At 47.3% G+C, this 12,135-nt stretch overlaps 1 protein-coding gene across 1 annotated transcript; it reads left to right on the top strand.

Annotated features, from left to right (window-relative positions):
- Positions 1 to 333: 333 nt before the first annotated feature.
- fgfr1b (fibroblast growth factor receptor 1b) lies at positions 334 to 11,408 on the top strand. Its single transcript, XM_068573563.1, has 17 exons — positions 334 to 585; positions 3,367 to 3,495; positions 4,809 to 4,910; positions 4,999 to 5,171; positions 5,252 to 5,375; positions 6,078 to 6,268; positions 7,398 to 7,542; positions 7,619 to 7,809; positions 7,903 to 8,048; positions 8,596 to 8,717; positions 8,995 to 9,105; positions 9,275 to 9,465; positions 9,731 to 9,853; positions 9,954 to 10,024; positions 10,153 to 10,290; positions 10,402 to 10,507; positions 10,732 to 11,408. Exons 2-17 carry the CDS (start codon positions 3,393 to 3,395, stop codon positions 10,801 to 10,803), a joined length of 2,109 nt encoding a protein of 702 aa, XP_068429664.1. The 5' UTR covers positions 334 to 585; positions 3,367 to 3,392; the 3' UTR covers positions 10,804 to 11,408.
- The last annotated feature ends 727 nt before the right edge of the window (positions 11,409 to 12,135 follow it).

Below are 12,135 nucleotides of genomic sequence, written 5' to 3'. Positions count from 1 at the left end.
ATAAGTACTCAAAGCTGTGACTGACAATATTGAGTAGTACACTATTCATTAGACACAGTGTGTTTTAGTACCTTCAATACTTAATCTCTGGTTAGTTGGAGCTCAACAGGAATGTGAAGGAGATCCTTCCGCTTCTTGAGGAGGGGGAGGGGGGCGTGCATGAGGCTCGTGCATGAGGCTGGGTTGCGCCACTCGGAAGCGGAGTGAATGAATAGATGGCACAGGGGAATTAATGGGGGGGGGGGGGGGGGGGCACGCCCCCTGGAGGCCTTGCCCCCCGAAGGCGGGCCTCCCCGGACTCGATGGACACAATGCCGTCACGCAGCCAGCGGGGTCCCACGTTTCCTCACCGGAGCGACGCCACTGGATTACACTCAGCAGAGGCACGAGCTCGTGATCGATTTCCGATCAGAAGACATTCAGCACGATCTCGTGATCGATCCCCGATCGGAAAACAACCCGCACGAGCTCTAGTCCTCATTCTGGAGCTTTCTCCTCCTCCGCAGCTCCGGGCGGACGGGACCTCTGCTGACCGGCTCTGAGTCCTCTTCCTCGGGTAGAAGAGCGAGCTGTGGGCCGGAGCAGGTAATGACCCATGTACAATGTATATAATATGTATTATATACAGGCTTTATTCTCAACTTCATTATCAGAACTACTTTCCTCGCTCTGTTCTGCGCGGACACGTTTTTTTAATTTATTTACTTTGATGTGTTTTATTTACAGGCATACTTTGACTGTAAGTAACTGATCCAAAGCACAAAAAGAAATACTTCATAACAGCACGAGGAGTATTTACCGCAGTAAAATAATTATAATAAGTACTTTACGAGTTGTTCTGTAACTTCAGAAAAACTTTGGAAACGTTCCGCTTCAGTTCCACCAGTGGGGGGTAGAAGTACTACGAGTACTAGTACACTGTTGCACACAAAATACTCTTAATGCAGAACATGTCTCATGTTAAACTTTTTAACTTTTTGTTGGAAACATAAATACTTCAAGAAAAACTACTAACCAGTGCTTAAGTAATATTAAACGACAGTATTACTACAGAAGTACTGCACCATATTAATATTGCATGATAATAATTCTACACAACAGTAATACTACACGATAGAAGTACTGCACGATGGAAGTACTGCAAGATCGAAATACTACATGATAGAAATACTACGCGATAGAAGTACTACATGATAAAAGTACTGCACGATAGAAATACTGCACAATAGAAGTACTGCAAGATAGAAATACTGCACGATAGAAATACTGCAAGATACAAATACCACATGATATAAATACTACATGATATAAATACTACGCGATAGAAGTACTACACGATAAAAGTACTGCACGATAGAAATACTGCACGATAGAAATACTGCACAATAGAAGTACTACATGATATAAATACTACATGATAGAAGTACTGCATGATAGTAATACTAAATGACAGTAATAATGCACGATAGAAGTATTGCAAGATAGAAGTACTACATAATAGAAATACTGCACGACAGAAGTCCTGCATGACAGAAGTACTGCACAATAGTAATACTGCAATAAATCCTCAGAATCCTTCTCATGTTCTCATGCTGTTGTCTCATCATCTGCTGCAGTTTCTCGTCCATCAGATGAAAGCATATTTTCCTCTCATGTCTTCTTGAACTCAGGTTCCTCTCTTCCTGTCTGCGTGTTGTTCTCCAGCTTGTTGTATTAGTACGTGAAAGTATTCGTAACTGCCAGCCGGCTGCAGAATCTGGTGTGTAGGTGATGAAGAGGAGGAGCGCTGTGAAGAGCAGAGTCAGACCATCTGAGACGCGTTCAAGGCCCCCTGAAATCAGACGGCTGTAGCACTGTCGCCTCGAAGCAAGAGGTTCGATTCCCAATTGAGACGGGCCTGTGTGTGTATGTGTGTGTATGTGTGTGTGTGTGTGTGTGTGTGTGCGTGTGTGTGAAGCTGCTGAGGGCTCAGTGATGGCGGCCAAGCATTCATCTTGTTTATGAGGTTCATAAGATGAGGATGATGATAAATATGATGATGATGATGCGTTCACTGTCCTTCAGTGTTCACGTCACCTTTGAGCTGAAGTTAACTTCTTCAGTTTTTCTTCAGATCGTGAACACGTCGTTAAGAAGAGATGGTTTGTGTTAAAATAACTACTTTAGTGATTTGAGTTAAGTTACTGAAACTTAAGTGAGTTAAACTACCTTAGGTAATGTAAGTCAAATTCCTTAAGTTAAGTTTGATAAGTTACTGAAGTTAAGTTATTTAGTTAGTCTAGGTTAAGTTAAATTAGGTAACTTAAGTTAATGTGGGCTGCACGGTGGTGTAGTGGCTAGCACTGACGCCCCACAGCAAGAGGGTTTGTGGTTCAGATCCCTGTCTGGCAGGCCCCTCTGTGTGGAGTTTGCATGTTCTCCCCGAGGCAGCGTGGATTCTCTCCGGGTTCTCCTTCTTCCTCCCAAAGTCCAAAGACATGCAGGTTAGGTTAATTGGACTCTAAATTGCCCGTAGGTGTGAATGGTTGTTTGTCTGTGAAGCCTGTGATGGACTGACGACTAGTCCAAGGTGTACCCTGCCTTCGCCCCTTGACAGGTGGGATCGGCTCCAGCGCCCCGCAACCCTAATGAGGATAAGCGCTTCAGATAATGGATGGATGGAAGTTAGTGTGTTCGTAAGCTTGAGTTGCTCTTTGTGTTTTTATATACTTCCTGGTTCATAATCTTTTAGATTTGCACTTCATTCATGCCTTCTTCCCTCTTCCGACCCATAATGCTTTGCACGGGCCATGTCACGGGGAGCAGTCCAAGGGTTAGGGGTTAAGGTTAGGGATTAGGGATTAGGGGTTACGTGTACTTTATGAACTGCATGAGTAGAAGTACAAATGGACTCCTCTCATGACAACGTGTCTCTGGCTGTCAGAGGAGGTGTTCTGGTCCTCGCGTCTCGGTGGACTCGTCTTCTCTCTTCAGGTTGATGAAGAGGAGCAGGTCCGGTCATGTGACCTCCACGGCCCCGCGGTGACGCAGGCAGCAGATGGTGTTTGTTTTAGTCCGTCAGTGTGAGTTTGACACTCGGCGGTTATGGGAGGAAACACCACAGATGCATGTTTTTCTCCCAGCAGCCTCGGCGGGCCAGCTGTGAGCGGTGACGCTCGTTTCAAAGGTTCAGATCTTTAAGTTGTGTTTGCTCGTAGGGGTGAGAAGAGAGTGCGTTCAAGGACACTGGGATAATTGAGCTTCTGGAGGCCTGCAACCAGAAGTTATTATCTTCATAACTGATGTATGTATTGTTTTGATGAAATGTAAGAGAGTTAAAATGATGCAGTAAATGACCCAAACCATGAATCTGACTCTTGTCCCCAGACAGGAAGTGATCGCGCGACGGCAACATGTGTCCTCCCCGCGGCATCCGTCTGCTGCTGGTTCTGCTGGTTCTGCTGGTCCAGCTCCCTCAGACTCGGTCCAGACCGGCCACCGAGGACACGGACACAGGTGAGACGGGGTTTCGGTTCTTTCTCTCTCCAGGAGACTCTCCTGGTCTCGTGCTGCAGACTTCAGGACTCCAGGAAGTCCACCGTGACACAACAGAGACCACAACACACACTGATGGGTTGTTTATAACGTCACGTGTCCAGAGACCGTGACAGAAGACCCATGTGGAGCCAGGAGGACCCCAAAGGACCCATGAGGATCTATGAGAATTCATATGGACCCATGTGGTCATTATCTTGAGTCTCTGGTGTTTGAGTCTGTTGTTTGAGGCTCTGGCGTTTGAGTCTGTTGTTTGAGGCTCTGGTGTTTGAGGCTCTTTCATGAGTCTGTTCTCAGCTGCGGTCTGCGCGATCTAAACTTCATATAAAAGCTTTTCAGACTTTCTTTAACCGGAAAGGTTTGGCTGTTTTTGGCTTCGGGGCATCTGAAACTGGTTAGAGGGGTTTTGATGGTGCATCCGGGGCTAGGCTGTGGGGTTCTGGTTCTGGCCCGTGTATCCGGTCCAGACCGTCTGCTGCGTGTAGATGTATATACCTTCTGTTTGTTTAGTTCAGACATCTGGATTCCAGCTGACGGCATCAACGTGATTCTGTTGTTTTTGAGGCAGTAAATTCTTGTTTTTCTCTCTCGGTCAGGAACGCATGGCACTCTGATAAACAACGCCTGCTTTCAATTTCCCACCTCGCTAGTTTGGATCCTCCCGTCTCGTTTGTGTAGACCTTCTCCCTCCTTTACGCTCTCTGGGAGGAAACACCATGAACCCCGTCCCAACAGGCCCAGTCAAACCAGTACACGCTGCTCTTTTTATAAACCCTTTGATGGGTTTAACAGAAGCTGCACTTTTCTTATGATCATATTTTCAGCTCCACAACAGAAGGTTTTCCAGAGGTTCCCTGTTGCTTTTGTTCCTGCTGTTTACCTTCAGCAGGAACAGTCACCATGGGGGAAGGTTGTTGGGTTTGAGGGAGGGAGGGCTCTCTGGGGTTCTACCGAGAATCCTTTGCTCCTGAGCCGGCTTTTCCTTTTTAAGAAAAGCTTCTCTGTGAGATTCAGGATTCCATTAGGAACCTTTTTTTGAACCATTACACCATAGACTGATTCTCTGAAGACCCTCTCATCAGTGGGTCTGAGTGAAACCATTACACCATAGAACCTTTCACAGATGGTTCTATGTCTAACACTTTATGCCGTTTTCTAGCTAGAACTGTCTGAAAGGGTTTCCATGAAAGGTTCTTCTATGGGGATTCCAATGTGAACATAGAGGTTCAGCAGCAGCTCACAGTAGCATTTGAGCTTTTAAACGTGTCTTGCAGCCGACGTGGTGAAGTCCTCTGAAGACGAAGAGGACGACGAGTCTTCCTCTGAGGAAAATAAACTGTCCAATGAGCTGTCGACGAGCAACGAGAAGCTCCACGGTAAGTTCTTCTTCTTCGTCTTCGTCTTCCTCTCCTTCTTCTCCTTCTTCTTCCTTGAAAACACAGTGGTGTGTGTTTGCCTTGTCAGCGGCGGCGCCTCAGTGGGTGACGCCGGACAAGATGGAGAAGCAGCTGCACGCCGTTCCCGCCAGCAGGACGGTGAAATTCCGCTGCCAGGCGACGGGAAACCCGGTTCCCTCGCTGCGCTGGTACAAAAATGGGAAGGTGTTCAGGAAGGACCAGCGGATCGGAGGCTTCAAGGTGAGCTCCAGAGAACCGGCCGGCCAGCCGCTCGCATCTACGGGTTCCACGATTATATACTCTCTCCATCGGCCTTTCAGATCAGAGACCACATGTGGACCCTGATCATGGAGTCCGTGGTCCCGTCGGATAAAGGGAACTACACCTGTGTGGTGGAGAACGAACACGGGAGCCTCAAACACACCTACCTGCTGGACGTTGTTGGTAAGTTACACCTAATTTACACTAAAGACCTGCATCCACGTGGACCACAAGGGGGATGTCTCAAGTCCTCATGCAGCGAAAACTGTGGCGTAATCCAGACCACCTTCAGAAGGGCCAAGTCCAGACCGGGACCAGAGTATTCAGAGACCCAGACCAGACCAAGGCAGGCTAGATAGATCGCTTGCTAATTCCAACATGCTTTAAGATTGCTTGCTAGATAGCTTGCTTGCTAATTTCAACATACTTTAAGCTATCTGGCTAGATAGCTTGCTTGCTAATTCCAACATGCTTTAAACTAGTTGGCTTGATAGCTCACTTGCTAATTCCAACATGCTTTAAGATAGCTGGCTTGATAATTCCAACAGGCGTTAAGCTAGCTGGCTAGATAGCTCGCTTGCTAATTACACCACGCTTTAAGCGAACTAACAAGATAGCGTGCTTGCTTTAAGCTAGCAGGCCGAGACAAAGAGTAGACCAGGACTTTGAGGGCCTGAATTGAAGTCCAGATCAAACCAAGGCAGGGTGAGACCAGGTCGAGACCAAGACTTTGAGGGGTCGAGACGAGACAAGACCTTCAACGAGACTTTTCTGTTGTCAGAGAACTGAACGAGTGTGATAGAATTATTATTTTATGACATTGTCTGACACTCCAAGTGTGTCATCGGTCGCATTGACCTTTAAAGCGAGTGTTTCCCGCTGCAGAGCGCTCTCCTCACAGGCCCATCCTGCAGGCCGGGCTGCCGGCCAACCAGACGGCGATCGTCGGTCGCAACGTGGAGTTTGTGTGTCGAGTGTTCAGCGACCCGCAGCCTCACATCCAGTGGCTCAAGCACATCACGGTGAATGGCAGCCAAGAGGCGCCGGACGGACACCCGTACGTCCTCGTCCTCAAGGTCGGTCCAGATGCGGTTATACTGATTACTCGTTCTGTCATGAAGAAGTGAGTAATGCTTGTTGTTGACCAGCAGTTAAAAACACAATGATACATAGTTTGAAAAGCGGCCAAATGGAATTCGCAAGTGAGCTATTTAGCCAACTAGCTTTAAGCATTGTCAAATTAGCAAGCGAGCTCTCTAGCTAGCTAGCTTAAAGCGTGGCAGAATTAGCAAGCTAGCTATCTAGCCAGCTAGCTTAAAGCATGGTAAATAAAGATGACCGCCGCGCTGCTACGTTGATTCAAATGATTTCTGTGACTCAGACTTCACTAAAGAGATTCCTTATTGTAATGCTTCTACCGGTACAGCTGAGAAAAGATGGAGCTTTTGTAAACATTCGAACCATAAATTCAAAGCACAAGACGTTAAACAGCGGGTGTGGATGAGCGTGTGTGAGGCCTCGTGGTGTGCTCGTGCTGCAGGAGTCGGGTTTCACAAGTCTGAGAGGGAAACCACATCTGGGATGAGTTGTGGACTAGCGATGAAAGACAGCACAGATTACTGTTATCGTCGTTTTACCGTCACTAACTTTAAAAACACTGATTTACTCCTGAAACATAAGAGGGGGTAGGAGGATGGGGGAAGGGAATAATAATAATCATCATCATCAAAACAGAATGTATTTAGTGTTTCTGTCCAGAGCAACGTTCTCCTGATTGAATGCACAGCTGCTCCACATGAACTATTTTGACAACATGGCGGCTCCACACATCTAAAGCCGGTTTCTAGAAACAAACTAAAGTTATTTACAGTCGTCCTAAACAACGTCTGCATTATTACGACTGTTTTAAACCCTCCATTGTTTACAGCCACTTTTATGAGCTCTTCTTCTTCTTCTTGGTTCCTTGACAAAATGAAACATATTTTTCCTGTAACGTTGTGACTAGTTTTCTCTCTCAGATTTGACTTAATAACCAAAAATAATATTCCCGTATGTATTTTAAAAACAAATATGAATGTTTTCTCATCCTAATTCGTCTGAATATTAATTACAACATAATGATTCCTTATTTTAGATGTCTTAAGGTGTTTTAAAAGACAGGAAGTTAGCCCATGTTGTTGTGTTTACTTCCTGCTCCTCCTGCAGACGGCGAGCCTGAACACAACGGATAAAGAGATGGAGGTGCTGACCCTGAGGAACGTGACGCTGGGGGACTCGGGCGAGTACACCTGTCTGGCAGGAAACTCCATCGGCGTGTCTCACCACTCGGCGTGGCTCACCGTGGTGGACGGTGCGTTGTGGCGCCCAGACGCTCGTCTTGCAGGAGCGTCCACGGTGTTGATTCTCTCTCTTTCCCTCTCTCTCAGACCCGCCTCCTGCCCCTCTGCCCTCTCAGACGTACCTGGAGATCTTTATCTACTGCCTGGGCTTCTTCATCATCATCGTCCTCACGGCCACCGCCGTCATCTGCCGCCTCTGCTGCGCGCCGAAGAAGAGCGACTTCAGCGGCCAGCTCGCCGTCCAGAAGCTCGCCAAGAGCCTTCCTCTGAGGAGACAGGTAGCCTTCTCGGCAGACGAACAGACCAGAGGTCCAGCAGACGGAAGACAGGAAGTTGAGAGACGTAACCACAGGGTCTCTCCTCCTCTGCAGGTGTCGGTGGAGTCCTCGTCCTCCCTCCACTCCGGCATGTGTTTAATGCGTCAGTCTCGTCTTTCCAGCGCCACCACGTCCCTCCTGATGGGCGTGTCCGAGTACGAGCTGCCCTACGACCCCGTCTGGGAGCTTCCTCGTGACAGGTACCTCCTCTGGTTGTATAGAAGTCTATGCCTCACATGTTAAAGCTGCATTCTCTCTCCTGACCACCAGGGAAGGACTCCTCTGGTTGTATAGAAGTCTATATAAGTGACTGTACTTCTCTCTTGGTTTATTCCCTCAGTAAACATTGTAAACTTGTTTGTGGTTTATTACACGCCTTTCATTTTGTTTCTGCCGTGTCGTCATGACAACATGATAATTATGTCTGTCCACAAAGTGGCTATAAAAGTGACGCCAGCAAAACTGTTTCTAACGCCTTGGAAATCTTCTTCTTCTTCTTCTTCTTCTTCTTCTTCTTCTTCTTCTTCTTCTTCTTCTTCTTCTTCTTCTTAAACTTCTTCTGCATTTGAGGTGAATTTAGTGAATTCCTAGTTTTTCTCTGAATATACAACATGTTAGTAACATATTGATATATGTGGAGACCGTAACATATTGATACCATATTGATATGATATTGGTAACATATTGATACCATGTTGACGATATATTGATAACATGTAACAGATACCATATCCTGCGTGTCCTCAGGCTGACCTTGGGGAAGCCTCTGGGTGAGGGATGCTTCGGTCAGGTGGTTCTGGCCGAAGCTCTCGGTGTCGACAGAAACAAGCCGACGCGCCTCTCCACGGTGGCGGTGAAAATGCTGAAAGGTGAGCGCTGCTTTTTGAGAGAAGCGCCGTCTCATTGACACGCCGCCTCATTGACCCGACGCCAACACGTCACAATAAATATCTGCTTATGAGTCATCCACTGGGAGAGTTTCATGTGCTGGTTATTAGTTATGTCATACTCCAGTAGTCTCTCTGAGATGCTAACTTCAGAGTTTATTATTGTTCATGCTCAAGATGTTGTTCCCTTCACATGAGCCGGTGTGACCTCTGACCTGTTGTGTTGTTGGTGTTGTTGTCGTGTTGTTGTCTTGTGCAGCGGACGCCACAGAGAAGGACCTGTCCGACCTTATCTCTGAGATGGAGATGATGAAGATGATCGGAAAACACAAGAACATCATCAACCTGCTTGGGGCGTGCACGCAGGGCGGTGAGTGTGTGCACGCTGAGCAACAACAATGCGTGTGTGTCTGTTTGTGTGTGTCAGTGTGTGTCTGTGAGTGTGTCTGTCTGTGTGTCCGTTCGTGTGTCTGTGTCTGTGTATGTGTGTGTGTGCGTGTGTGTGTGTGTCTAGACTCTAACCCTCCCTCCTCTGCTAGGCCCCCTGTACGTGGTGGTTGAGTACGCCTCGCAGGGCAACCTGAGGGAGTTCCTGCGCGCCCGCCGGCCGGTGGGGCTGGAGTACTGGAGCGGGCCGCGGCCGGCGTCTCTGGGCGGCCCGGAGGTCCGAGAGCTGGTGTCCGCTGCGTACCAGGTGGCCCGCGGGATGGCGTACCTCGCCTCCAAGAAGGTGTGCTGAGGGTTAAACACTGCTACTGTAAAACTATTATGATTTTAATAAAATAATTTTGAATAAACATTTAAAATGTTTTAAAAAATAAAATAAAATAATTAAAAACAACATAGTTCAAAAAAGTAAAATTAGATAGACTTGAATTAAAACAGTAAAAAGATGACATCACATAAAAGCCAAGATAATATCTGAGCTGCGTCTCCAATGAATGAATGAATACACACACACACACACACGTTGTGTGACGCTGCCTCTCCTTCAGTGTATCCACAGAGACCTGGCAGCCAGGAACGTGTTGGTCACTGAAGACGACGTGATGAAGATCGCTGACTTCGGTCTCGCCAGAGACGTGCACCACATTGACTATTACAAGAAGACCACCAACGTAGGAGCTGGGTGTCTTTGTGTCTTACGTCCTCATGTCCTCACTTCCTCACCTCCTCACCTCCTCACGTGCTTGTGTCCTCATGTCCTCGTGTCCTCAGGGTCGTCTCCCGGTGAAGTGGATGGCACCAGAAGCTTTATTCGACCGCGTCTACACGCATCAAAGTGACGTGTGAGTTTCAGCTTCTGAGACTCGCCGTGTGTCTTCGTTCTGAAGCCGTTAAATAAAATGTGAAGATGATGATAATGACGATACCCTTCCTCTCCCTCTGATGGCGGCCATGTTGTTTGTCTCTGCAGCTGGTCGTTCGGGGTCCTGCTGTGGGAGATCTTCACCCTGGGCGGCTCCCCGTACCCCGGGGTCCCTGTGGAGGAGCTCTTCAAGCTGCTGAAGGAGGGCCACCGGATGGAGAAGCCCTCGGCCTGCACACAGGAGCTGTGAGTGCAGCTCGTCCCGCCAGAGACAAGGACCAACGATTGTTACGTTGTAATCAATCATGGTGATGATGATGGTGGTGGTGGTGATGATGATGGTTATTGCCTCATCAGGTACCTGACGATGAGAGACTGCTGGCACGCCGTCCCGTCTCGCAGACCCACGTTCTCACAGCTGGTGGAGGACTTGGACCGCACGCTTTCCCTCATGGCGAACCAGGTAACGCGTCTTCACCCAGTCCTCCAGGGGCAACTCCTCTGGTTGTATAGAAGTATATATGTGTAAAGCTGCATTCTCTCTCATGACCAGCAGGGCGAGACTCTTCTGGTTGTATAGAAGTCTATATGCGTTAAAGCTGCATTCTCTCTACTTGCCAGCATAGGGCGACTCCTCTGGTTGTATAGAAGTCTATATGTGTTAAAGCTATATATCCGTCTCTGCAGGAGTACCTGGACCTGGTCGTTCCTCTGGTCCAGTATTCTACGATCTCAGCTCATTCCAGTTCCTCCACATAGTCCTGGGACTTCTTCTTCTTTCTTTCTCCTTCCTGGATCTCTTCGTCCCGGGGGAGAAGAAGAAGCTTCGCCGCCGGCCCAACGTGAAGAACAGCTGACGAGCCGGAAGGCCTCAGGACGCAGCTCGTCCAGAGGGACCGAACTCACCCGAGAGACTGAGAGCCGCTCCGCTCTGTTCATCATAATCATCATAACGATAATAACGAAGTCCTCCGTGTGAATAGTGTAAATAGCAGTTTGTGTTCTGTGGAACAACAAACTGGATTTAAAGAAGAAATATGAAAAGAAAAGTAAATAACAGGGAGAATGAATCCAACGCAACAAAATGTATAAATAGATCTAGTTTTTCTTATAAGTTGTTCACCATCTGCCCCCAAAGTCCCTCTGACGACAAATCATTACTCCTTTATAGATTTATCTCTTTGTGCTTTTGTATTTACATTTATTTATTTCATGTGTTTTCTCCGGTTTAATGTCTCGTTGCCAAAGACGTCGTCACTTCAGCGTTGCACTTCTCCTCCGCTGTTCAGCAGCCGTCTGCAGAACAAGCTCCTCCCTGAATGTGTAAAAATAACTGATTAACAGTATTAAAATGTTTTTAAATGTTTACTCTGAGGCGTTGTTGTGATTTAAATGTGTCTGAGAATTCGTCCCCATTGACTGGATTTATTTTCCCAAACTCTCAGCTGTAAACTGTGAAGATGGAAGTTTATTTTGAAAAGATGGAAGTTTATTTTGAAAAGACGCATGAAAGAAGGTCATGTGACCAGAGACACGTCTACTGGATGCCTGTCGGGGAAAACATGAGAAGAAGAGGAAGACTGGTTATACTGGTTGTATCGAAGTCTATGCTTCATGTGTTAAAGCTGCATTCTCTCTCCTGACCACCAGGGGGCGGCTACTCTGGTTGTATAGAAGTCTATGCTTCATGTGTTAAAGTTGCATTCACGCTGAAACAGCAGCGTGTTGTTCTTTCTCCCTCCGGCTTGACTTCCTGGAAACGTGAGCACGTCGTTGATGGGCCGGCTGTCAGGTGCTGCTGGGGGTTAATGGGCCATAACCAGTGGCGTTACTGGTCCACCATTAGCTGAGTGACAGATGGCCGACCTAAATAAACACCAGGATGAAAAAGTGTTTCCTGTTCACCTGCAGCCATAGTGACACAACCCTCATCCATAACATCTATAAGTGATATTATTGATATTATTGATCAGGGTTTAATTGAGCGTTAGCGCCACCTGGTGGCTCATCTACAAATACAGTTTATAATTTAATTCCTTCTCGACCTTTCTCACAAATGATCTTCTACACTAGCGGTGCACGTTGTGTAAT

This window comes from Clinocottus analis, unplaced genomic scaffold (genome assembly GCF_023055335.1).
Source record: "Clinocottus analis isolate CAN_PGR_092001 unplaced genomic scaffold, fCliAna1.0.p SCAF_13, whole genome shotgun sequence".
In the NCBI taxonomy this organism is placed as follows: domain Eukaryota; kingdom Metazoa; phylum Chordata; class Actinopteri; order Perciformes; family Cottidae; genus Clinocottus; species Clinocottus analis.
This window is presented reverse-complemented; position numbering and strand designations above follow the sequence as displayed.